Source organism: Protopterus annectens, chromosome 10.part0 (genome assembly GCF_019279795.1).
Source record: "Protopterus annectens isolate FY-2018-M chromosome 10.part0, PAN1.0, whole genome shotgun sequence".
Taxonomy (NCBI): domain Eukaryota; kingdom Metazoa; phylum Chordata; order Ceratodontiformes; family Protopteridae; genus Protopterus; species Protopterus annectens.
Window position 1 is genome coordinate 701,878,821 of NC_056744.1, and position 26,786 is coordinate 701,905,606.

The 26,786-nt window shown below is 39.6% G+C and overlaps 1 protein-coding gene across 1 annotated transcript in view; it reads left to right on the forward strand.

Moving 5' to 3' along the window:
* The window catches only part of LOC122814192 (protein Hook homolog 1-like), a 343,345-nt gene that overhangs the window by 218,957 nt on the left and 97,602 nt on the right, over positions 1-26,786 (forward strand). Inside the window, exon 6 of the mRNA XM_044086798.1 lies at positions 1,674-1,741. Within this exon, the coding sequence (XP_043942733.1) occupies positions 1,674-1,741 (68 nt within the window). The remainder of the gene's footprint in view (positions 1-1,673; positions 1,742-26,786) is intronic.

Here is a 26,786-nt window from a genome sequence, read left to right on the forward strand (position 1 = left end):
ATTTTTTTAGCATAGAAGTATTAAGACACTGAACTTTTTTAATGATGCTTTCAATAACCTGATTTGTATCACTTTAAAGCTCTATAAGATGAAACACATGACTACTATAAAAGGAGCAGACTGATTTTTTGAATGTTAACGGTCTGAGGAAGCAAATGTGAAAGCGCTTACCGACAACAATTTTATCAAATAAATTCTTTTGCTTTTAAATGTAAGCTTGGTTCTTGGAGAATATCCCAGTTGCAGTTACAGGCACTTTATGAATGGATTATTGAGCAGCTTTGGTTACCTCTCTGTCTTTATATTTGGCTTGTTCTTTATTGTTTGGTTTCTGAACAGAGAGGAATTTACACCGTTGGATAAGAACTTTCGGTTATTATTCATTGATGTATACAAGCTTTATGGAGTGACTGTGTGTAAATGTTCAGTGAACTGATTTTTTTAATGCTCTTATTCATAAGGGCTTAAAATCTGATGAGCCACTTCTCTGGTTTATACTGGCATTAGGAAAGAAATATTACTAGAAACTAGAAGCAGAATAAGGAATAGCAGTTCAGAGAGCCTTTACAAACTATAATCTAAGAAAAAAGACCAAAACAAACAAGATGTCACCTTCAATTTTATACAGCTGATGTAGAAATTTGACCTTAGTAACACTTTCATCTGTTCAGGAAATTAAAACAATCCCTCTCTGAATTCCTTGTTTAGACAATTTATTTTGAACTTGAGATCGTCCTAACTTCTTAATCATTACATATTTGTTTCAGGCAAGTATTGTATACAGTGTATATACGTAGTGTTAATGTTAGAACATTATTTAAAATATGGTTATTATTTATGCAATGGCTGTATTAATATGAATTTACCGAGATCAGTTTTATTGTAACATGTTAATGCCCATTAAAAAATTCAGTGGATCGCCTTTTACCTGAGTGTATTTCTGTAGTGAACTTCTTAGATGTATTGCTCCCACTGTGGATTATTTCTTCTAGTGGCTTATTTTTTTAAGTCGTATTCCCTTCTCTAACCATGTATAATGCTTTTTTTTACTGGGGATAAATCTCTGCATTACTAGATAGACAAGCCAGGTTGTTTCCCATCCTAATTAGCTTTTCTTCTATGCAGTTCATTCATATAGCCTGTTGTAGTGGCTTGAGATAGATGCGCACTACCAATCTGTATTGTGTTCAGTAAAGTGCTAAAAACTTTAGTCTGAAGAAGTCTGGGTAATAGATGGAAGTAGTCTGTTTGTTTTTACTGACATATTTGTTTTCTGGCTTGGTCATTAAATCAGTTTCCTTTATCTGTATGCAGGCTGTGTCACCGTTTAGTTATGGTGTTCCAGGGTTCCATGTTTGCATGTCCACAAACACCTAGGTTAGTGCATCACAAATATAAAGATGTGTTCCCTGTGTCTGAGACCCAGTGGCTGACATTTTGTTTTATAAATCATTAAAAAGTTTAATGGAGAAGGGAATTTCCTCCAGCTGGTACTTTTAATGATTCTGCCAATTTCTTCTACCCGTCTTTGACAACTTAGTAGATAATCTCATCCTTGTATATATTCGGTATAAATCTCAGAATATATTGAGCAATGATTATTTGTAAATTCATATTCCAAGTACCATAATTGTCTTCTGTTCTAATGTTGTTTCATTTTACTTCTATTTCAGAGCACATTCAAACTATAATGACACTTGAGGAGTCAGTGCAGCATGTCGTTATGACTGCTATCCAGGAGGTATGTAGAAATTCAGGTATTGCGCAAGAGAAAAATCTGTGCTTTACTATTTTTCTGTGATAATACAAGTTTAATAGGTAAATAAACTGAAGAAGTCTACGAGTTAATTTCATTTGTCTGTACAGAAGACAAGATTTTATTTATCCTCTGATGACTGGCTGCTCCCACTAGCCTAGTAGCCTCATTTCAGGGGAGATCTGAGGTGGTATTTGTACAGCCAAGGGAAATTTTGCTAGGGCATTGGGGAACTTTCCATACTCTTTTTCTTGTGTATGGGGACTCCTTTTGCTGTGGAGGCAGCTTGCAGAAGCAGGAAGAAAGATAGTGAAGATGGAAGGAGTCTCGAGTAGTGAGAGTGGATTTAAAGTTTGATAGTACTGTTTGAGCAGCAGATAAGGATATTGCAGCGACAGAGGTATTAGAGGTCGAGGAGTCATTTTGGGAAAGTAATAGTGGTGTAAAGTTGTTAGAAAAGGCAGTTGACCTTTTTCAAGGGCAGTGTAAGGACGTGGAGAAGGAAGTTGAGTCGACAGCGATGAATTCAGAAGATGTTTCATTGAAACCTCATTGAGGAAGTGACAGCAAGACAAGAATGTGTTGTAGCAACCCTTCATATGGTGGGGGGGGTTGCAGGATGAGTTATTAATGGACATGGTAAATATGAGTAAACCAGAGAATGGAGAAAAATGTTTCCTGGGGAGACCTGATGGAGACGTTTCAGAGGGAAGAGATGCAAGAAATCTGAGAGACAAAGATGAAAAAGAAATTTTATGTGACAATGGTAAAGGCGGTGAAGGAAAACAAAGAGGAGAGAGAAATGAGCTTAAAGAAAAAGACTTTTCAAGGTGCATATTGAGACGAAAGAGGACGTGGAATTGGACAGATATAAGGTATGGGATGAAGTAAATACAACATTAGGAATCAAAAAACAAGGTAAGAGCATTTATATATGTTAACAGAGAGAGATTTTGTGACAAAATGTTTGAGACTGTCCAGATAATGGAGAAATTTTTAGAAAATTATGAGAAAGAGAAACTGTTCACCATGGATCTTTTGCGTATATAAATCCTTTTATAGGGAAACTAAGAACACATTTTAACATACAATTCAGGACTGAAGTCGAAAAAGAGACTTTTAAAAGGACCATTAGTAAAGTTATGTAAAGATGTATGAGTTTGTCAAAAGTTTATCATAGAGGTTTGTAGACTTGGGTGTAGGATTGTAATGTGATTTTGAAATTAGAAAATGAAAGTATTGTTTATGTACCAAGTATTATAAATGTTGAAGATAACAGTATTTTGGGGACAGCCATTTTTTTTTGGTGTGTGTGTGGCGAAACTGTATTAAACGAAGAATTTTTGCATGTGGGGTAACTAGAACATGATCCAATGAATTGTGGACTGAAATGTTATAACTATTAAAATAGAACATGGGGTTGTGAAGAAAAAGGAAAGAAGAGAGTCAGAAGGGGTAGAAATATTAACAGAGCGAGGTAAAAAGTGCAAAGTTATGAAGAGAGCTAGAAACAGTGGAAATGCAATTAGAAACCGTATAACAGATGGAGAACAAGTAGTACAAAACGTCAATATAAAACAAGAAATTAATATAGAAAGACTAAATGAAGAGTCAGGACTGCATGGTAGTAATGTTAAATGGAGTATAATTAAACAAGAAAATCTGTTGGTAAGAGTGTGAGAGAGAGAATTAAAAGGGAAAGGATTAAAATAAACGTGTGCGTATATATGTGGATGTATATACAGGATGTAGGAGGGTTAAAGGGAAAATATTTTAGATTTGAGTTATGCAGAGGGATTTGCAGAAGTAAATAACTTAATATGGACATCATTGAAATTGGATATTATAAGCACAAAAGTAGAAATTGTTTTAAAAGAATCAATAAGCAATGTCTTGTATTTGATTTGGAATGTGAAGGATATGTTTAATAAAAAATGTGATTTGTCTATGATAAAGAAAATAAGATTTTGGTTGTGGAAGTTGGAGTGGGGTGTCAAAAAGCAAAAATGATTATTATAGTTCTAGTGAAAAAAATGTAAAAGAAAGATATGTAAATATTGTTTATAGTGTATAAGATAGGCCACGCTGGTGCAGCAGTTAGCGTTGTCACCTCACAGCAAGAGGTTCTTCGGTTCGACTCTTGGCTGGAGCACCTTCCGTGTGGAGTCTGCATGTCCTCCCTGCGGTCGAGTGACATTTAAAGACATGCCGGTAGATGCTTGCGTGAATGGGTGTGCCTTCTTTGAAGGTTGGGTGTTGGGCCGGCACCTTGGCACTGTAAAAATCCACTGCCAATCATTAGCGGACCGGAGTTCCGCTGTTGCGACCTCTAACTGGGAAAAGCCAAAAGACATTACTTTTTTTAGTGTATGTAATATAAATGTGTATATATAATATGAAAAAGTATGATTATTTTAATAAAGGATCCCTGTTCTTTTCAGTAGATGCCATTGGATCTTTCACATCTACCTGAGCTACCAATTTAGGCAGATGGGACCAGGGGTTAATGCCTCATTTGAAGGGTGACACAAACTGTAATGCAACACCCACCTTATGTTATATTTCATTGTCAGCAATCCAAGTACTTTGGTATAGGAGTAGAACCCCCATAGCCTTTTGCACCAAAGGTAAGACTGCTACCTTCTTGTGTCTCCGTCACTGTTCCACACACTCTGATCTGAAAATGACTGCAGTTTGAAATTCTGCATCTGGAAATTCTTTTATTGTTAATGTGTTTTATATTTTGTTTTCTGCTTACCAGATTGTGTCATTGTTTTTCTTCTATTTTGGGCTGAGCTTGAAAATGTTCCACTTGGATCAGTATTTTACCCATTTAACAAATAAAAATAAAATAAAATCCACTTACACAAAAGGGAAGTGGTTAGACTAAGATCCATTTTCAGAAGTGTTGCCATGCTATTTTTGCTCCATGGCTTTTCAGATCTCTTGCCCCATAAACAAAGTTTTGAGTCAAATAGTGCCCACTATTTCAAAACAATGAATGGTTTTCAGATAAATGCATTATTTGTTTCATAAAATGCAAGCTTTTACTGTTATATTGACAATATGTTTATTTACTGTGTGTCAGAAGTTTGCTGAGGTCTAACTTGTCTAGACTAATGTGAGCACGTAAAGCTCTCCACATATAACTGAAATGACAGATTTCCTATTCTTTGTCTGTCTTTTCTTTGTGTCAACAAGGCATACCCCACTGATGGATGAATGTGCAGCAGAAGTAGTAAGAGCGAGCTAATGTTGTTTGAATGAAATGAAAACAAAAATAATTTTCTTTTTTAACCTAACAAATTGCCACTCTTCCCATCTGCCCCCCGTGTGTGTTACTTGCCCACTTTCTTTACATTTATTAAACTTTGTCGCAGTTGGCCTTGCTCGATCAGATTTTTTTTTTTGCTTTGTTTTTCATATTTTCTTTTCTTACCAAACTGACTTTGCAAGATTACATGTGTGTGAAGTTAAAAGCCAACATGGGTGATAATATGAGGCTTCTCCAGATGAAAATGGATCCAAGCTGCATGTGTAGTGGGGTCTGTATTAGTTCATCGAAGTCTAATTACAGAGATCAGCTGTTCATCGAATGAAAATCCCTGAATGGCTGTTCATTGAATGTTAACATCAGCAAACATTTTTTTCAGGGAAGGAAATGATTTGGCCAACATACGGAAATTTGCTGTTTTCCCCACTGTAGTGTGATCTCAGAGTTGGTATAAGTAGGGGGTGGTATGGAGGGTGCAGCACCCCACATTGGGTGGTGTGGCGGCATAGCCCCCCCCCCCCCCACTTTGGTGGGTTTGATGCACTGTGGTGTTTATGTCGGTTGGTCTGTTGGCCCTGATGTGAAAGTTCGAGGAACGGCTGTTCACTGTAATTAAGACAAACTGGAAACCAAACGATTAACTAGAGGATACAAACAGCTTCAAGGAACGAACAGAACCAATATAGGCAAAATGCTAATAGTTGAATGAAGCAGATACTAGTTTAATGCTTTTCGTCGCATATCAAGCCTTGATATGGTCATGTGACTGATTTCTCACTAAAGAGTGTTTTGTGGATGTGTATTGTCTGAGGAAGTTGCTTTATGAAAGCGACAAAAAGTGTTTTATTCAATTAAGCTAGTATCTGCTTCATTCAACTATTAGCATTTTGCCTATATTGGTTCTGTTCGTGACCTAAGTTCCTTGAAGCTGTTTGTATCCTCTAGTTGTTCACTGTAATTAGACTTCAGCAAACTGATATAGACCTGTGTAGTGAATCCTTTATTGTGTGCAAAAATACAGTTTACTTTATACAGGTGGCACGCTCCTTTATATACACTTTTGTCCCGAATACCCTCTTGACTTTATCAGAATAAAATAGTGATACCTGTGTTTTTCCTCATTTAAATTGTAAGTAATTGTCACATAAGGAATCCGTTAATACTGTCTTTAAGACATAGTGTCTTCCCCATTAAACAAGCAATAAAAATGTTAAATAAACTGGTGAAGAATGAGTAAAAAATCAATAAAAAGAATAAAATGTTATGAGGTTACAGTACAGGTTACAGTTTATAAAAAAAATAAAATACAACCCCAAGTTCACATAGTTTAAAAAATACTGTCTTGTTACTACCAACTAATCAGATTACCAAAAGCTCACAATAATTGTAAACACACACGATATTACTGCTGCTGAAATTCATACAGCAATCATTGTTATCAAGTGAAAAAGGATGGTTTAGAAAATGACACGTATATAAAGTGTAAAAAAATTCTGATAATGATAATTACTACAAATTGCAGGTCTGTATAAAGCTTATTTTAAAACCTGTAAACTCTTCCTGGGTGTTCAGAGCTTGGCATTTCTGTTTTATAACTGGCAAAATTGAAATGGTATCCTTGATGCCAGGACCATACAGGTGCAACTAACCATAGGCAAAACTGCTATACAACTGGTAGCATGTTACAGACCATCCTCCCAATCTCAAGAACCCCACTCAGCCTTCCTGAAGACATTGGAGGATATGAATGTATCACAAAATACCATCATACTGGGAGACTTCAACTACCCAAACATAGATTGGGTACATTATTCTAGCCCTAATACCCTAGCCCAAAGGTTCCTGGAACCCATAAATTCAAATGCACTGGAACAACTAGTCACCTCTCCCACTAGGGGAGATAATATACTAGACCTGATCATCACAAACATGGGGACAAAATGCTCCACACCGAAGTATACCCCTCACTAGTGAGATCTGACCACAAACTAATCACCCTGGATATACATATCCCACCTCCACCCCCAGCACAAAAGACCACAGTGAAAAACTTCTCAAAAGCAGACTTCACTCTTCTTAAGACTGAGATGGTATCCTTTAAGCCCACTGTGCCAGTGGATACCACATCCCACAATGCCGAATCCTTCACAAATGCTTTCTATGGCCATCTCCAAGAATGCATGGATCATGCAATCCCAAATAAATCCAAGTCCCTCTCCACCAAAGGCAAGCGTCCTGTCTGGTGGACCTCAGCCATTAACAAATTGTATAACAAAAGAAGGAAGCTACTGCACGTCAGAGCAAAATCCCATGAAGGGAAGACATCTCTGATCAACATTAGCAGAAAACTACGTTCTCTCATAAAAACATCCAAGGCCAACTTTGAGAGAAAAATCGCTAAGGACACTAAAGATAACCACAAAGCCTTCTTCAGCTATGTTAGAAACCTGGGCAGAAACGCTCAGATATGCTCAGAGTTAGTTCACAACAACAAAAAATACACGGAACCCACAGATATTGCCAACAATCTGGCTGACAGGATCAGTGCAAATTTCTCCCCTCCCTCACCCCCAAAAGAAGAAATACTTATCCCAGCTGAATGTAATCTCCCTGTCATCTCGGATGTCCAAGTGAGAACCGCCCTAAACAAAGCTAAAAACACAGCATCAATGGGACCTGACGGTATCCCGGGTTGTGTGTTACGTAAACTCCAAGAGGAGCTAAACCCACACATAAAAATGCTATTTAACCTTAGCCTTACTTCGTGATATGTAACACTGGCGTACAGCAACAGTGGTCCCACTCCACAAAGGGGGTGCCTCTACAGACCGTGGAAACTACTGCCCCATAAGCTTAACCAGCCTGGTCTGCAAAGCTATGGAAAAAATCATTATGGAACTCATAAACAGAGACATAGGGGACCTACAGACACTTGACCCCACCCAGTTCGGCTTTGTAAAGGGCAGATCCTGCCTTTTGAACCTGGTTGACTTTTTCGAAACAGTCACTAGAGCCATTGATGAGGGCAAAGCAGTCCATACAGCCTACCTGGACTTGGCTAAGGCCTTCGACACAATACCCCACTCAGGCATCATAGATAAGCTCAACAGCTTAAACGTAAACCCTTATGTCACTAGATGGGTTGCAAACTAGCTAAAGGACAGAACCCATAAAGTTAAAATCGCTGGAGCAATGTCAGACTCAAAGCCAGTCACAAGTGGTGTCCCACAGGGATCTGTCCTGGGACCCCTCTTGTTTGGCATTTATTTCTCAGATGTTAAAGCAAACATGGGAGGGCTGTGGCTGACAAAGTTCACAGATGACTGCAAACTAGGCGCCATAGTCGATACACCAGCGGACACATACATCCTACAAAAAGGCCTCACAGAAACGGACAACTGGTGCCGGAGTCACGGCCTTAAACTAAATGCCAAAAAATGTATAGTCATCCCCTTTGGGAAAACAAAGTACCCACAAATTATCACATAGACAGCAACCCACTGAGTACGGAAAAAGTAATCAGAGACCTAGGGACCCAAGTCGACAGCGACCTCTCATTTGACACCCACGTTGCCAAAGTGGTTAGAAAAACATTCTACCTTGCACACCTCATCATGAAGGGATTCACATCCAGATCCAAGGATGTCATTGTACCCCTATACTCCTCCCTCATCAGACTCATGATTGAGTACAATGCCCCATTTGGTATGTACCTCACCCGGCATTTGCAACAGCTGGAGAGACCACAAAAGTACCTCACCAAGAGGATCAAGGGTCTCCAACATATGTCTTATTCTGCCAGACTAAAGAAACTTCAGCTCTACACAGTAGCATACCGCCTGCTCAGAGGTGATCTCTGCCTGACGTACAAGGCCATGTCCTATCAGGATCTGATGGACATGCTCCACCTCAAAAAATCCAAATCCATCAGGACCACGAGAGCTAAAGACTTAAACCTCGGCACAAGTATGAATAGGACATGCTGGAGGGATAGATTCATAACCCAGAGGCTTCCCATGCTTTGGAACAAGATCCCAGTTCATATTAGGCAGAGCCCCTCACTGACTCTCTTCAAGAGAAATCTTGATAAGTGGATGGGAGATCATAAGTTTACCCCAGGGGTCACATCTGTCACTGCTAGACAGGGGCACAGTAAACTAATTCTATTATATAAGAGGACCTTCATTGTGTCACTACTAGACAGAGGCACAGTATTCTAAATTTATTCTGTACATTTTTTGTACCATTTCATGGGGTGCCAAAAGCCACATCACTATGGCTAGGCTTACAAATGCCCCAGGGCAGATAGCCTAGTACTACACTATGAAACTATAATTTTAACCCAAACTACCAGTAAAGCTCTGTGGACAACTTGATAGATGTTTTTTTTCTCTTGCAAGGGGCTGTTTTTTATGCAGTTCCACCCTTTCCACTGATGTTCAGTTTAATTCTAAAGATCCAGAAGGACTCTCCAGAAAAATTTGTGGTGATCCCCTTTTGTCCCAAGCAGTATTGGTTCTGCCTTTTTTATGGAATTGGCCAAAGGCAACTACCACAAGCTTCATCACTATCTGGATCTGCTGACACAGGACAGGGTGAGTTTGATACACCCTAGCTCAAAGCATCATAAATTGTCTGTCTGGATTGTGATACCTTTAAGCACCTCATTTTAGGGGACATGCAACAGGTGCTAAAGGAGGCAAGAAATCCTGCGACTAGAAAATCATATTTGGATATGTGTAAAGAATATTCTAGTTGATGTTTACCTGATAACCAGGATCCTATCTGGAATTGTACTACTGGTGCTCAAGTATTTAAGAGAATTGCCAGCTTCTGGGCTTCTTACTTTGTCAAGTTACGTCTTGCAGCCACTTGAGTAAGTCAGCCTATGGATCCTTCACTTTCTTCAGTGTTTTTTTTTTTTTTTTTTTTTTTTTTTTTTTAGTAAAACAGTTTCTGATTGGAGTGCATCACTTGAGAGTACCTAACAAACAGATTTCATCTTAACTTTCTCTTAGAAAAGTTAACCACACCTGCATCTAAACCTGCTTATTAGGCATATTTAAGGTTTATTACATGGAAAAACTGTCGTCCTCTTTACTCTGACATCTGCAAGATGGCTGTCTAAATGTTAGTCTTTTGGTGGGTAAACCCTCTCTGGTCTGTTTTTGGGATAGCGTATCTGTAAAAACAAATCCACACTCATGCCCATGGTTGGTTTGGGCTTTCTTTGAATCAGACCGTCAGTCTGAATGCTCTTTCCTAACCTATAGAACCAGGGAGAGAGGATTTCTCATATTCTGGGTATGCATAGGCAGCTCAGGTACTATATTGATAGAACCAAGTCCTTTAGAAAAGCCAATCAGCTGTTTATTTTTTGTATTGGGACAAAGACAGACAAACCGGGTCAAACAGATGATTTCCAATTGGTTGTTGGATTTTCCGTTTTGTTATACCCACCATGTTAAAGCAGTTCCAGGCAGTATTAAAGCTCTTTGTCTGAGGGCCTTGTTGCAATTGATGGCATATTAAAAAGGGGTGAACTCTAAAAGCTTTCTAGAGACAGCTACATGGTCCTCTGTTTATACTGTACAAGGCATTGCATACTGAATCCTTTTGCCTAGATCCAGGGCTGGCTTTTCCAGGACCATTCTCCAGGGACTCATGGGTCCATATCCTTCCTCCTCCCAGGCTGGCTAAGCTTTGTTAATCAACCCATATAGCCAAAATTACTGCAGCAGTGGGAATGGTGAACATAATACAGCTGCATAAAGTGCACTTATGCATAAAAGTAGATGTTTGAATTCCTCACTGCTGCAGTAGCTGCATCCTCCCACCATAGTCCTGGTAGTGTATAGAGTTGTTTAAGAAATAGAATGGTGGTTATTCCTGGTTTGTTTACTTCAGGAAGAGTGCACTGCTGCTTGACTTTTAGGCAAGAAGGTCCTGTAGATTATCCAGTCTGATTTTCCCTTCTCACAGCTGACCAGTTGGCAGTCGGAATGAAAGCATGAGAATCAGCCAGAGGTTTTGGGAGCTGGCCAGTTGTGGTTTGGACAAGAACTGACCCATGTAGCCTGAAGGCTGCTCCCGCACTGGGAATGATGAAGATCTAAAAGTGAAGGACAATTTCTGTGCTGCTTTCCTCCTCCTACTTGATACTAACTTCACAAAAACCCACCATTATACCAGGTTTGCTGCAGGGAACTTCCAACAAAGCAGTGAACGTTGTACTCAGAAGCAGCTCCTCCCTTGAATCTATCTGTGTATGGGCATGATTTTTGAGCCTGCATCTGTGTATGTGAGACTTTGTGTTCAGTTGTATATAATTGTGTGAGCTACATGCTTGATATTACTCACTTGCATTTAAACCTGACAACACTCCATTCCATGCATCTCTACTGTCCACCACCTCTTATAATCATTAAACTCCTCCTTAAATCTTTCATACAATTCTGGTTTCTTCATTATTTTCCTGCTGTAATGCTTTACCCAAACTACTAATTAACATGTTAGTTAATCCTTTGTAGCTAAAGTAAATTGGTAAATTATTTTCATCACACTTTTCTCAGATTAGCTTTATGACCTCTTCACACAGCCATTCATTTTCCCATCTCTCCTTTTAGCATTCATAATACAGTTCAGTGTTTTCTAGCCCCACCAACCATTCCTTACAGGTCACATGCTTTACACCATTCACACCAGGAGTTTTTTTCTCAAGGTATTGCTGTAAATGCTTGGTTTGCGCCTCCTAGTCAGATTGTTATATAAATTAATTTTAGTCAATTCTACCCATTTCTTTTATTTTCTGTCCTGTAACACACATCTTTACCAGATATTCTTTAACATACCTTTATTTCTGTTCCTTCTGTAATATTTTTACATCTTTATTTTGCAACTGATCCGTGTATGCAGTTGGCTTTCTTGTGCACTAAAACGCCATCACTGTTTGTTTTTTTTTTTTTTGTTTTTTTTTTTAACTTAAATATTTTTGATGCTAACACAGAAGACTTTTTTTTTTAACTCTTGTACTTCATGTACTGCGTATACCATTTTTTTCTGCTTACCCATGCAGTACTTTCTGACACACTGCCTTATCTTCCCCACATGGTCTGTAGACTATTAACTTGACAGGGAGGTCAAATTCCCTTCTTTAGTGAGTCAGATGACTACTTACTGATGGGTACGTCAGAGATGGTGCAGTCACCAGGACTAACAGGCAGGGTGGGGTTAGGGTTAGGACTGAGCAGAAGACTGGCCAAGGGTGGGACTAGCACGGTGATTGACAGGCTCTTTAAGATGAGCTCACTATTATCTCCACTTATTTCTGTAACATATATGGCAGGAGTGTACTGACTGTGAGGTACATCTCTGCCTTTGACCATATGGACGTAGGTCACTACATTACTTGGGAATTGGGGAGTCAGTCTGTACAATTTAAATCCTTGGATTAGAGCTCGGTTTAGGTCTACTGCTTGGATGGTAAGCTGGACAGAGTTTGTTGTCCACTTTTGTGGAAATTGCTTTCTTATCTGAGCATTAGAACATTGACTGTTCCTTTGATATGTGAGATCTTCTTGGTGTTGTGGTAAGTTTTGTAATGCCAAAACTTTTGGTTTATCCAAAAATGTTTGCATTAGGGAATGTGTCTGCATGAGAGTTTTTGGGTTAGGTTTTGAGTAAAGGCTATTGCAGGAGCTAAATTTAGTGAAGTGTGTGTGAAGGTAGGGTTAGAATAAGGGCTACATAAGGCAACATTTATAGCTTTGTGTGTGACAGTGTATGTCAAATGTGCATTCCGGGTCTTCTGTCATGGTACGGTTAGAGAAAGGGCTTTTGTTAAAGTGCAGAGTTGGGATTAGGGGCAGCAGACATGAGTAAGGTGGTGCAGGATGGAGAAGTTCCCCTGTCCATCCTTACTAGTGCTTGCAAATCCTAACCATAACCATGCCACTGCCCCAACTAAAGAAAGTTTTCATAACAATACCACTGCTCAGGCAAATTATGTCTGAATGTACTGTTAGATTTATTTATTTTTTTTTGGGGGGGGGTATCAGTTTAGTTTTGGATATTTTTTTCAGTTTAGACACTTGGAAACTGATGTAATATAATGTTCATCTACTGTCGCTCTCCTACTTTGGACACAATAGAAGAGTCTTTGTGGGTTCTGTTCAAGCAGCTTTATTTCATACAAGCACATCACAATAGAAGTTTACTGATTTTAAGTAGCTTTTATATACAAACTAACTGTGGCTGCACACTCAAAATGGCACTAGGAATGCCACATGCTTAACATTTATACATGCACGCTCAGTCTTTGATGTGTTTCTTAAAGATACAGCACATAGCACGTGCTCTCTGATCTACATCCTCCCTCTTGAAGAACAAAACATGCAACATTATGAAACTTTTCTGGCATGCAGGTATCACAGACAATTATTAGTCATGCATTTTTACAAGATATAATTCATATATACACAGTTAAGTCCATGTTGCTACATATTTCACACTGGGCTTAGATACTCATCCATAACTTGTGTCATAAAATTGGGAATTGGGCTTAACTGTTGGAACTGTCTTTGAAAAATGTTCGATCTGTGATTTACTTGGAAAACCTTTAGGAATGGAATCAGAGGTAGGAACATCCTCTGGGATGGAAACTTTTGGTTCACTCTGAAATTTCGAGTCTAAGTCACTATGACAATGTTGTGATGATGATTCTGGTACAGGTAACAGATGTTTACGGTTTTGCCTGTACTGTGTACCTTCGAGTCTATAAGGTAGGATATTTGTTCAGGACATTTGCCAATAACTTGTCCGATATGGCCGAAACCTTTTTCTATTTGAAGTCTGACTGTTTCTCCTTCCTTTAATGGAGAAAGAAGTTTGCTCGACTTGTCATGCAATGACTTCTGGATAGAACATTTCTTAAATAATTGTGCCTTGATGGTCTTATTATTCTTGGCTTTAGTAGATTGATAGTAATAGGCAACATTTGTCTGGAAAGAAGTCGTTGAGCTGGAGATCCGAGATCATCATCACATGGTATATTTGTAAAGTTAAGGAGATTTAAGAAAACATCTGAATTGTCACGTCTTGACCTTTCAAGTAGTTGTTTCACACTCCGCACAGCTCGCTAAGCTAGGCCTTTTGACTGAGGATACTCAGAACTGCTGGTAATGTGTAGAAAGTCCCATTCTCCTACAAATTTCTGAAACCGCTGGCTAGTAAATTGAGTACCGTTGTCAGAAATAACCTTGTACTGATTACCGTGGACTGAGAAACGACGTTTCAGCTTAGTAATAACAATATAGATGTAGAATTAGGTAGATCAATCTCAAACCAATTTAAATAAAGTTTCTACCAATACCAAGTAGTATTGATTGTTCCACTCAAAGATATCCATGGCTACTGTCGACCAAGGTAGTTCAGGAACTGGATGTAGCTGAAGCGGTTCTCTTTGCAAGTACGATTTAGTACTATTGCATACTTAACAAGAAGAAAGTACTTTATCAATGTCTTTTAGTAATGAAGGCCAAAATACTAATTCCGTCACTTGCCTGTTAGTGGAAATGGAACCTGGGTGACCACGATACAAAATCTGGATGTACTCATGTTGTAAGGAAGCAAGAAAAACAGTTTTAGGACCTTTGAAAATAATGCCGTCTTCCATCAACATTTCATCTCTCTAGGGAAAATAGGTTTACACTTCTGATGGTACACTAACTTGCTTTGAAGGCCATCCAACATTAAGGTAGTGATTGAGCTTTTGCAAAATTGGATCACTCTTTATGTGATCTCTCAAGTCTCATCAAACCTAGTGGTAGAAAGATTACACACTGCCATCACATCAAAGTCAAAAATTTCTCCGTCAAGCTGTTCCATTGTATTCCTGGGTGATCTGGATAAGGAATCGGCCAGATAGAGTAGTTTGCCTTTACCATTTTGAAGTTGTACTTTTGCACTTTGAACATCCATTCTTTGTAATCTTGCTGGAGTAAATGTGTAGGCTTCTTTAAAATAGTAACTAAAGGTTGCTGGGCAGTTTCAATCTGAATAGCTCAACCATAAATATAATCATGAAACTTGGAACATGAAATACTATTGCCAAAAGTTCTTTCTCAATTTGACCATACTGCATCTCAGTTTGGGTAAGTGTTCTAGATGCATAGGTTATGGGTCTGCCCTCTTGAATTATAACTGCACCTAGACCAAATTTTGAAGCATCACAGGAAAGAGTAACTGATGTGTTCAAATCATAGTATCTTAATGTAGGTGGGGTGGCAGTTTTCGGCTTGAGCTCTTCAAATGCATTCTGGTGCTGTTCTAACCATGACTGTGCAACATTTTTGCATGTTAGCTCTCTTAGAGGTGATGTCAGCTCACTGAAGTCTGGTATAAACTTGCCTAAATAGTTGACCATGCCTAAGAAATGTTGTAGAGCTTGAAAATTGTCTGGTGATGACTTCTCAAGAATGGCTGCTTGCTTGGTCAGGTCTGGTCTCAAGCCAGTACTGGTAAACAAATGGCCTACATATGTAACTTCTGGGAGTCTGAATTTGGACTTCAGAGGATTGAGCTTCAATCTCACTTCACATGCTCTGTCTAGAACTTTCTTTATGTTTCTGTTATGCTCTGCTTCACCATTGCCTCCAACAAATAAATCATCGACTATTATGGCACAAGGATACTCCCCCAAAATTTGCTCCATTGCATGCTGAAAGACTTCACTTGCAGAATTTTTCCCATATGGCATCCTTAGAAATCTGTATCTGACAAACGGAGTAAGAAAAGTGGTTAGTAATGAGGATTTGCGATCAAGCATCACTTGTCAAAATGAACTCTCTGCATCCAAGACTGAAAAAACAGTGGCATTTGGTATTAGGGCAGTGACCTCTTTGACTGTGCACATTAGATTATATGGTCTTTTCAATGCTTTGTTCAAATCTCTTGGGTCAATGCATTTTCTGATTTTGTCTGAGCCTTCTTTGTGAGCTGCTACCATAGACGACACCCATTCAGTTGGTTCTGTAACTGGACAAATTACACCTTACTGTACTATTTTGTCCAGCTGAGCCTTAACTTTATCCTGCATTGCTATCGGAACTCTTCTTGCTGGTCTGACTACTGAAGTGACCTTTGGGTATAACTTCATGGAATACACTACTGGAAATTTGCCCAACCTGTCTGTGAAAACATTAGCATACTCTGAGAAAATGACTTCAGAAAAATTAGAACTTAGAGATGCACTTATGTGATGAACCTCTTTGGTAAAAGAAAGTAGATTCAATCTCAAATTCTCTTTGAGACCCAGTAAAGACTGTACTGGTCTTCTGATTCTGACTACATAGAATAACAAGTTGTAACAGTTCTTGGCTAAATAACATGAAAGTGTTACCGAACCTTTGGTTTGAATTTCTTCACCTCCATAAGCAACAAGTTTTGCACTACTGGTCACATTGAGTTGTTCATTGGTTCTCACTGTAGCAAATGTGTCTGCTGATATAACATTACACTTTGAACCTGTGTCTACTTTAAGCTCTGTGGATTTACCATTGATCCAGACAGTACAGAACACTTCACTCTGCCAATAAATTCACTGCATCAACCTGTTCACCAATTACTGATACACCATCCACATAGAAAGCTGACTGCTGCGTCTCTACGTGATCAACCTGCTTTTTTTTATGTAACCTTTCCTTACAATGGTGCAAGGTTTATTTGATTTGCAGACTGTTTGGAAATGGTTCCATTTTTACACTTGTGACATTGCTGACCAAATGCTAAGCATTTCTCTTTTTAGACTCATAATTTGTACCACAATTGCGACATTTAACAATAAAGCTGGACTTTGGTTTTGCTGATTCATGCTTGTATCCTCTAACTGATGTGGTCCTAGAACTTACTGGAAAACCATGTAGTTTTCTTGATGAGCCAGCAGGGTTGTGGCTGCCAAGTGCTTAGTAGGACTATTTCTGTTTGCCTCATGCTTCATGCTCTGGAGCCTGCTGAAACCATGCTGTTGTCACTTGCAAACATACTTGGGTGTTTTTCTGTCACTTCATGGATTTGGCAAATCTCTCTGGATTTGGCAAATCTCTCTGGCTTTACTCAACGTTAAATCACTATCACGAAGCAAAATCTTTCTCACAGCAGCACTATTACTACCGTAGACGAGCCTGTCCTTTATTAACTCATCTTTTAAGGCACCAGATCGACACGTTTTAGCCCTGTTTCTCAGATCAGTTATATAAGCTGCAAAAGTTTCTCCTGGTTTCTGATTTCTTGCGTAAAACAAATGCCTCTCCAGTGTAATATTTGTCTGGGGGTTACACATTTCTCTAAACTTGCACTTCAGACACTCGGGGGTTTTCTCTTTACTCAGCCTGTACAGCAGTATGATGGTTTTCACCTTCTCCTTCATACAATGCTGGTGCATACACAAATGAACACTCTCTCTCTCTCTGTGGCCTCTGACCCAGCTAAGATTAGCAAAATTAATGCCTTGGTCCGTGCATCTTTATCTGAATAAGCTGGTTGTATAAAATTGTTGTACTCTTGCTCAAGTATTCTCCAATTATCTGCAATATTCTGATCAAATACAAGAGGTAAGAGCTTTCAAAATCCATCTGCCATATTAACACATACCAATGAAGGGTTTTGCACATATGCCAGAAGTTTATGCCAGTACTTTTAACTTTGCTCAGCACAACGAGCCTCTGTATAACTGAACATTGCGCAATAAGTCTCTCTTGGGCACTGTAATACTCTTGAAATTATTGTATTGCATGAAATCACCTCTTACCAGTATAAGAAACATGTCAACTGCATGATGCCAGCCTCTGTGTAACTGGACTTTGCAAAATAAGTTTCTAGGGCGCGGTAATGCTTTTGAAATTATTGTATTGCTAAAGTAATTTATCATCATTTTAAGAAACACTTCAAATAAATGTACAGTGTGAATGAACTGGGCAGGAGAAGCTCAGAGTCAATAACATTTCAAAGTAATGGCACTTTGCGAATAAACCGTACACTACACACTGAAACTTCCCAAAAATGACAGTACCATTCTAGGCAATTCTGTACAGTGTAAGGAACACTCTGTAATGGCAGCCCTTTGCAAATAAGACACACCCAGCACAAGAAACTTTGTGAAATGACCATACGTTGACTGCATTTCACAAAATAGTTGCACTTTGCATACACATGACTTTTCGAAATACGTGCACAGTAATAAGCACACACTGTAAGCACTTTAACATGTTTTGAGATACTTTGAATAATATTAGTTATGCCCTTGATACAATACAGAGCTGTAGTTATGCCAAAACACAGCACCTTGCCAAAAACGTGCAGTCACCTTGCTTAATTTACACTTAAAGCTCCCCCTTTTTTTTTTTTGCATTTTATATTCGTTTTGCTAGTTTAATCTCTTTTTCATGCCCATTGTACCTTTCTTGTGCTCGTTTTACTCTTAACATGCCTGTTTTACTTTAAACATGCTCGTTTTACTTTTCTGTTAAATGTTTCATCAAACACCTTTACTTTAAACATTTCCTTTAGTTAATAAGCCTTTTATCCCTCCTGCTTGTTTAATAATGCATTTTGTGCTCTTGTAATGCCGTTTTGTCCTTTTTATGAAATAAGTAGTTTGTGCATCTTCTCATTACCTTTGCTTCTGTTCTTGCTATTTTCTGTGCTCATTTCTTTTATTTTATCTTCGTGGTCATTTTGCCATGGCTCCAAATCTTATTCTTTTCGATCTCTGTTCTGACACCTTGTCGCTCTACTACTTTGGACGGAATAGAAGAGTCTTTGTGGGTTCTGTTCAAGCAGCTTTATTTTATACATGTCACAACAGAAGTTTACTGACTTTAACTTGTATACAAACTAACTGCTGTAATTATACGTGCTTACTGTCTGGATGCACTCTCAAAATGACACTAGGAATGCCATGTGCTTAACATTTATACGTGCACACTCGGTGTTTGATGTGCTTCTTAAAGATACAGCACATAGCACGTGCTCTCTGATCTGCATCTGCCATGCTCATAAAAACATGCACAAACATGATTCATAGATATTCTGAGACCACAGAGGCTTTTGACTATTCATGCCTTGCCAGTACTAAACTCCTTTCTCCAGACTGTAGTCTAGGCAATCATAGACTGCTTAGTGGCTTGGGAAGCTGGACATTCTTATGGATTTGGATTGATTTTAGTACTTTGACATTAAGACCTGTGATGATTGATGTCATATAATCAGGCCTGAGGTTATTTAAACCTTTTTGTGTATGTACTGTGGTTCTGAAGAAGTCTGTTAATAAAGAAAGGTGAAAATGGTAAACAAAACACTTTTTGTTGTTTTGCGATTACATTTCTTAGGTTGCGTACGCATTTTTCATTTTGTTTTTTATTTTTATTTGTGTGTCTACTGCCTAGTTTTTATTTTGGTTACAAGTTGATTTGTTCTAACATGACATTGATATGTCCCTGCTGTCATTTTTGCAAGTGGAAGGGCAAAATATGGACTGCACTCAAGTCTTTGTTGGAGAACTTGACTATTTTAATACAATAACTTAATGCAGGCTGTTACTTTGGTAAGAACTTCGGTTGAAGGTCTTGATGGTATAGAAGTGGCCAGATATGCTGCAGTGGTTAATAATATTGATCATGATTCTAATAGCCACAGCAAGGGGCACTCTTAAGGTATGACCTCCAACACCCCTCTTAATTGATTGGCCTTTTACTATGGTTATCAGAATGGTTGTTCCTGTAGGAGACTTGGTGGTGAAACAGATGACTTTGGTCAGGAAGCTGTTAAAATGCAAATTATAACTGTTTTTGAGGAAAGTATTGAAAGAAGCCATTTACCCAAGGGCAAACAGGGTATGGAATATTCCTAATGGAGAGGAGGAAAGATGAATTTTACATGAGTAGTTAACAGAAGTTTTTGACACCCAAGGATATATTCACATGAAAATACTGATTAGAAATAACGAAAAATTGATGGCAACCTTGAAAGGTGAAATTGAGCAACTTTATGTTTTCAATTTCTAACAACTTGGAATATGAGGTACATAAATTGACATGTGAAAGTACTTTTACCAAGGTGGACAGTAAGTGTAAGAGGATTAAAAACAGAAATGACGAAAACTGGTAAAGGATTACCTAGATTATAAGAACAAAAGGGCCTAATTTCTTGGCAATAAGCAGGAGCATTGACTGACTTACTAAGATAACAATTAGGTTGATGAGAATACTAATTAAAATGAAGGAGCAGTCCCTGTAGTGACCCAGGGGCCTTGCAGGTTGGCTAAGGTTGCCAAAAGGAATGTGGATAAATACATTTTGAATCAGAACAAGAACCTCTGTATATCCTATGGGAAGGGGCAACCCTAGAAAATGAAAACACAGGGTTCTTATTGAAAATGAACAAGGTACTGTTACCATGTAGGAACAAAATTTAAATTTTTACAATTTTAGTAATTTTGAAATAACTCAGGATCATGTCATCTTGTTTGGAAAAGGTTTAACATTTGTCCCATCAACAAGGTTTAATTTACTGGACACTTTTTATTGGAGTCGAAACTGTTTGTTTGAAAAATGAATTTAGCTCTTTAATTTCAGAATAACACTAGTACTCAAAATAATATGTTGTCATGTTTTAGGAAGATTGTCTATAACCAGTCCTTCATCATGCATTTGTCATGTTTGAAAAATGATGTGAAGATGATGCAAGAGAACCTCACTTAGCTAAAAAGGTTAATAGGCATTACAGTTTGTCAACAAAAGATGGTCACACAGTGAGATTGTTAGCGACAAGTCTTTTAGATCAATGAAACCAGACAAAGGGTGTGTGTTGGTGGTAATAGACTCTGTAGGTTACTTAGGAAGAATGTCAAATATATTTTAATAGAGCCTGACCGATGAGTGTAGGTCCCTAAAAATGAAATTAATATGGTCTACAGATCAATTGACTTAATGTTAGATGATTTGCACATCACATTAATAACGAGATATCTGATGACTTGTATTGATAAATGGAAGGTGGATAAACCGAGAATACCCACAATATTTGGCATTCCCGAAATACAAACCAAAGAGACTGACCCCACTGTTAAAGTCCATGGTTTCAGCGGTTGGCTCAAAAACTGAATCACTTGCAAAGTACAGTGGATATAAAAAGTTTACACACCCCTGTTAAAATGCCAAGTTTTTGTGATATAAAAAAATGAGACCGCATTAAATCATTTCAAAACTTTTCCCACCTTTAATGTGACCTATAACCAGTACAATTCACTTGAAAAACAAATCCGTTGGCGGAAAAATATTAAAAAATAAAAGAACGTACAATACGCTGGTTGCATAAGTGTGCACACCCCTTAACTAATACTTTGTTGTGTGTGCACACCCTTAAACTAATACTTTGTTGAAGTACATTTGATTTAATTACAGCATTCAGTCTTCTTGGGTAGGAGTCTTATCAGCATGGCACACCTTGTCTTGGCAATATTTGCCCACTCTTCCTTGGCAAAAGCACTCTAAATCTGTCAGGTTGTGAGGGCATCTCTTGTGCACAGCCCTCTTCAGATCACCCCACAGCTTTTCTGTTAGATGTAGGTCTGTGCTCTGGCTAGGCCATTCCAAAACTTTATACAAAACTATATTATATCGGCAATGTGGCAAAGTCTTTTTTACCTTGCAATTACCAACATAATTACAGCATCCATGGGAAGGACTTTGTGAGTGTTTTAAGTAAATATGCTCAATTGTGTTCTAGTTTTAAGTACTTTTTGTTCATTAGTATTGCAACAAAAATTGACATTGATACAGGGGGTGGTGACTGCCAGTACAATTTGGAGGTAAAAGAATAGAGATGACAACTTAGACTAAATGCATGCAAACCTCCATGATCTTTGTGTTTCACTGTTGCAGTCATCACATTTTGGTTATCTGTCTGCAGGTAGTCCTCAGCCGGCCTGAATACCAGAGTCTTGGATTCCTGTGTTGGATGCTGTCCCTTTGTCCATGACGTCAGGTTGTCAGGGGTATAAAACATGCAGCCAATGCCTTTATATCAGTCTTTCTTGCTGCGCGGTGCCCAAAACAGAAGCAGTTCACAAGTGCCGGTCGGCCAACTCCTGAAATTTTAGTTTTCGAGTTTCAGAACTTCAAAAAAGCTAAGTACCCCATTGGGGATCCTTTTTCTTACTCTTAACCGATGTCAGTAAAAGTTAGCAACTGTATTACCTGTGGAAAGCAAATACCTCATAAAGATTTTCATTTGTACTACATTTCTTGCTTAGGCCCAGACCACGACATTCCTCGCTGTCGGTTTTGTGTCTTGTTCAACCCCCGAACTATTTGTTGTCTGTCTATATTTGCAGCAAATTATTTTGGTACTCGGTATAACTATCCAGAAATGGCTTCGGTAAGCCATCCAACTACCGATATTCTGAAAAAATGTAAGGATAAGGATAAAGACAGAGGCAAACTGCATAGGTCCAAAACTGCAGACGACGCTTCCGTTAAGCTAGTCGCCAGTCCGCTGGTACTCAGTGAGGTGCTCTTGCAGCCCCTGATACCTGCTACTTCAGATTCGCAGGCCCCTGCTGAGACCCATTCGGAGTCCGGTATGCCGCGAGATGCTTCTTCGACTATGGAACCTGCGGATGTCTTTACCTTGCATGAATCCGGAGCCGCAGTGCAGGCACCAGCTTCTGAAGGGTGTATTCAGGCCTACAAACTTGCATTTTAAACAGACGCCATCTTCTTCCTCCAGGCCTAAATCTCGACCCACGCCTAGGAAACTGACATCCAGACCGCATGCTCAGGCCCATATGCCTAAAAAACAAATGCTTAGAATGGCTGAAGACCTTATTACCTTAATTAGGGGAAGCCATCCTTCCCCCTCTAAGAAACCTAGAACTGATTTTCCTACTGATTCTTCTGATCAGGAATCTGATATTTCTATTTCTTCTAATTACCAGGATTTGCCCCTATCTACCTATGAGTATTCTGGTGCAGAGGATTCTATTCCCTCTGTGTCCCCTTTGGTGAAACCTTGCACACTCTTAGGGAGCATTTCCGCTGGGAAAGCCAGGATTACTCTGACTCCATAAAGAGACTTAGGGAATTCTTACTCCTCCCTCAACACAGGCCTTTAGCAATCCCTCCTGTTCTGGACATTGTAGATGATGCCTTCTTGGAATCTAGCCTTTCCCCAGAGACTTTATCTCCAGCTCCCAGAAAACCTGATGGGTATTGCAGAGTACCTGACTTTCACAAGTTCATCTTCAAGAATACGATCCAGAGACCATTTCCCAAGGGCCAAAGGGCATTAAGGCTACTGCTGCCAAAAACCCTACCCCTTCTGATAGAAATTCTAGAGCCTTGGACAGATTGGGTAAGAAGGTATATACTTCTGCTACTTTGGCCATTAGGGCTTTAAATTGCCAGTTTCATATGTTAAAGTACCAGCAGTATATTATGGGACTACTTAGACAGAAAATGATTTTGATTTCTGACTGTACTAAACACAAAGAATTTCAGGATTTAATGCATTCTGCAGAACAAGTTGGTAAACCTACTTTGCAATGTGGTTTTGACTATTTAGAAGCATCTTGCAGGGCTACTGTCACTGGGTCTGTAAGTAGAAGGCATGCTTGGCTTAAGGAGCAAAACTTGCCAGATCACGTTAAAGCTAAATTACTGGATGCTCCTTTAAACCAAGACTGCCTGTTTGGCAACAAAGCAGAAGTCGTCCTCAAAAACATGGAAGAAAAAGCTTAATCTATTAAAACTGTTAAAGATTTCCTGCAAGTACAGCCTCCCAGATTTAGTAGGCATTGGCCTTCAAAGAATTGGTCCTTTCCAGCCTCTTCCGGGCCTTCTCAGTCCAAACCCAGGAACAGCAGACCACCTAGATTACAGTCTCAGGCAACGCACAGGCCGAAGCAGTGGGGGGCTCCCACTTCCAAAGCAGGGAGTAGTAAGACACCCCCCATGGGAAAATGGCACAATGACTTAACCTTAGCCCTTCCAAGCCCTGCTCAGCTGCCTGCTTCCTTAGGAGGAAAGCTTGCCCTACATGCAAAGAACTGGGAACTCATTACCCAGGACAAATGGGTTTTGAATATAGTTTCCCCAAGGATACAGAATCCACTTCCATACCCCACCAGCCACAAACAGTTGGCCAGACCTACCCCCAAATCAGTGGGCAGAGGCTCAACAGCAGGTTCTCTCTCTTCTAAGTATCAGGGCTATTCAACCTGTCCCAGCAGAAGAAAAGGGACAAAGTTTTTATTCAAGACTTTTCCTGGTACCCGGAAAAGACAGCTCCTGGGGTCCTATCCTGGACCTTTCTATTCTAAACACTTTTTTGGTAATCCCAAAATTCAGGATGCTAACACTTCAACAATTGCTTCCTACTCTAGGCAAAGATGCCTGGTTGGCAACCTTAGACTTAAAGGAAGCTTACCTGCACATTCCAATAAGGGAATCTTACAAGAAATACCTATGCTTGATCAGTTCTCTGCACTTCCCTTTGGCTTATCTACTGTGCCCAGGGTATTCACAAAGTGTCTAGCTCCAGTCATTGCATTTTGCAGGCAGAGAAATATTCAAATATACCCATACTTGAACGATTTTCTGATTCAGGCAGAAAGCCAGGAATTGTTATTAAAACATCTGGCGTTCGTAAAGAAACTTCTAAACTCACTGGGGTACACCATAAACGAAAATAAATCTCACCTAGTACCCTACTAACAAATTGTATTCCTGGGAGCAAGCTTGAATACAACTTCCCTGATTATTTTCCTCACTCCAGAGAAACAAGTTTGACAACCTACTTCAAACTACTGGCCACAAAGTCCCAGCTATCTGCAAGGAAAATTCTGCAAGCCCTGGGGTTCATGCCGTCTTGCATTCTACTAATTCCATATGCAAGACTGCATATGAGGAAACTACAATGGTATCTAAAAAGCCTATGGTGTCAACATTCTCATGATCTATAAATGATTCCTATCATTCCTTGTTTAAAGACAGAGTTCCTCTGGTGGGCAGAGGCCTGCTACCACAACAAGGGGCTCCCTTTCACTCTATCCCCTGCCACCCAACCCTAACAACAGATGCATCAGACTATGCATGGGGGGCTCACTTGACAGGGCAGTGCATTCAGGGCAAATGGAACCCGAGTCAGATGCACCTGCATATCAACCAAAAAGAAATGTTAGCTGTACAGAATTCACTGACAGCTTTCAAGGACCACATTCTTCCAGGACAGTTATTGGTAAAGACAGACAACACCACAGTTATGTGGTACATAAACAAGCAGGGGGGAACCCACTCGTACCCTCTCTGCAGACTAGCCATGGCTGTGTGGAACACAGCTTTGAGCTGCCAAGTGCACCTACAAGCTCAATTCCTGCCAGGCAAGCTAAATTTACTGGCAGACAGCCTAAGTAGAAATCTCATGGACCCACACGAGTGGAAACTGGAACCAAAAATATTCAACCACTTGAGGAACAAATGGAGGACTCCAGAGATAGACATGTTTGCCTCCCCTCAGAACTACCAATTGGACACATTCTGCACAAGGACTTCCCACAGTCAAGCTTGGAAAGTGGATGCCCTGTCCTTTACCTGGGAAAGCCTTTCAGTTTATGCCTTCCCCCACTGCATCTCCTCTCGAAGGTTCTGCTAGAGATCAAACTGGACAAATCAAGGACAATTGACTGCACCAGACTGGCCATGCCAGCACTGGTTCCCCCTCTTGTGCAGTATGTCACTGCTGGAACCATGGCACCTGCCTCAGACCCCTTCCCTGCTGTTTCAGCAGGCGGGTCAGATTCTGCACCCTCCGCTCCAAACCCTGAACCTTGCAGCCTGGCTAATTCCTTGAGCTCTCCAATAGCATCCCTCAGTAAGCAGGTGCTAGATGTCATTCTGGAGGCAAGGAGGCCAAGTACTAGAAAATCCTATGCTGAAAAGTGGAAAAGATACTGTTCCTGGAGCCAGACACAGGGGATGGGCACAACGGTGCCCAGCTTACCTCATATTCTTCAGTACTTTAACAGCAATGCTCCACAAAGGCTTATCCTTTTCGTCAATTAAAATTCATGCCTTTGCCATTTCAGCACATTATAATACTGAACCTCCCCTCTTCTCTCACCCCCTGCTAAAGCTGTTCCTCAGAGGGGCCAAAAATTTGAGCCCTCCCCTCCCCAGGAGAGCCCCTACTCCAGCATAGGACCTTAACTTTGTATTGGCAAAGCTCACTGTCCCTCCTTTTGAGCCAGCTACAACTGCAGAGTTGAAATTCCTTTCTTGGAAAACAGCCTTCTTTCTAGCCATCACTTCAGCAAGAAGGGTGTCTGAATTACAGGCCCTCATGGAAGTGGAGCCCTTCATTATTTTTCATGCAGACAGGGTTTCCCTCTGGACCAATTCTTCCTTTATACCCAAGGTGGTGTCTAGTGTGGCCCTTAATCAGTCCATTCATTTGCCTACCTTTTTCCTGAATCCACAAAATAAAGGAGAACGAATACTGTACTCTTTGGATGTGCACAGACAACTTAGATTTTATTTGGATAGGACTAAGCCTCTCAGAAAATCTGAACAGCTGCTAGTTTGCTTTGCTTCAGGGGCAGAGGGGAAGGTCATTTCAAAGCAAACCATTTCCAAATGGATAGCCCATTGCATTCATTTCTGCTAAAATGCGTCATGGAAAATCTACCCACAAGGGATAAGATCA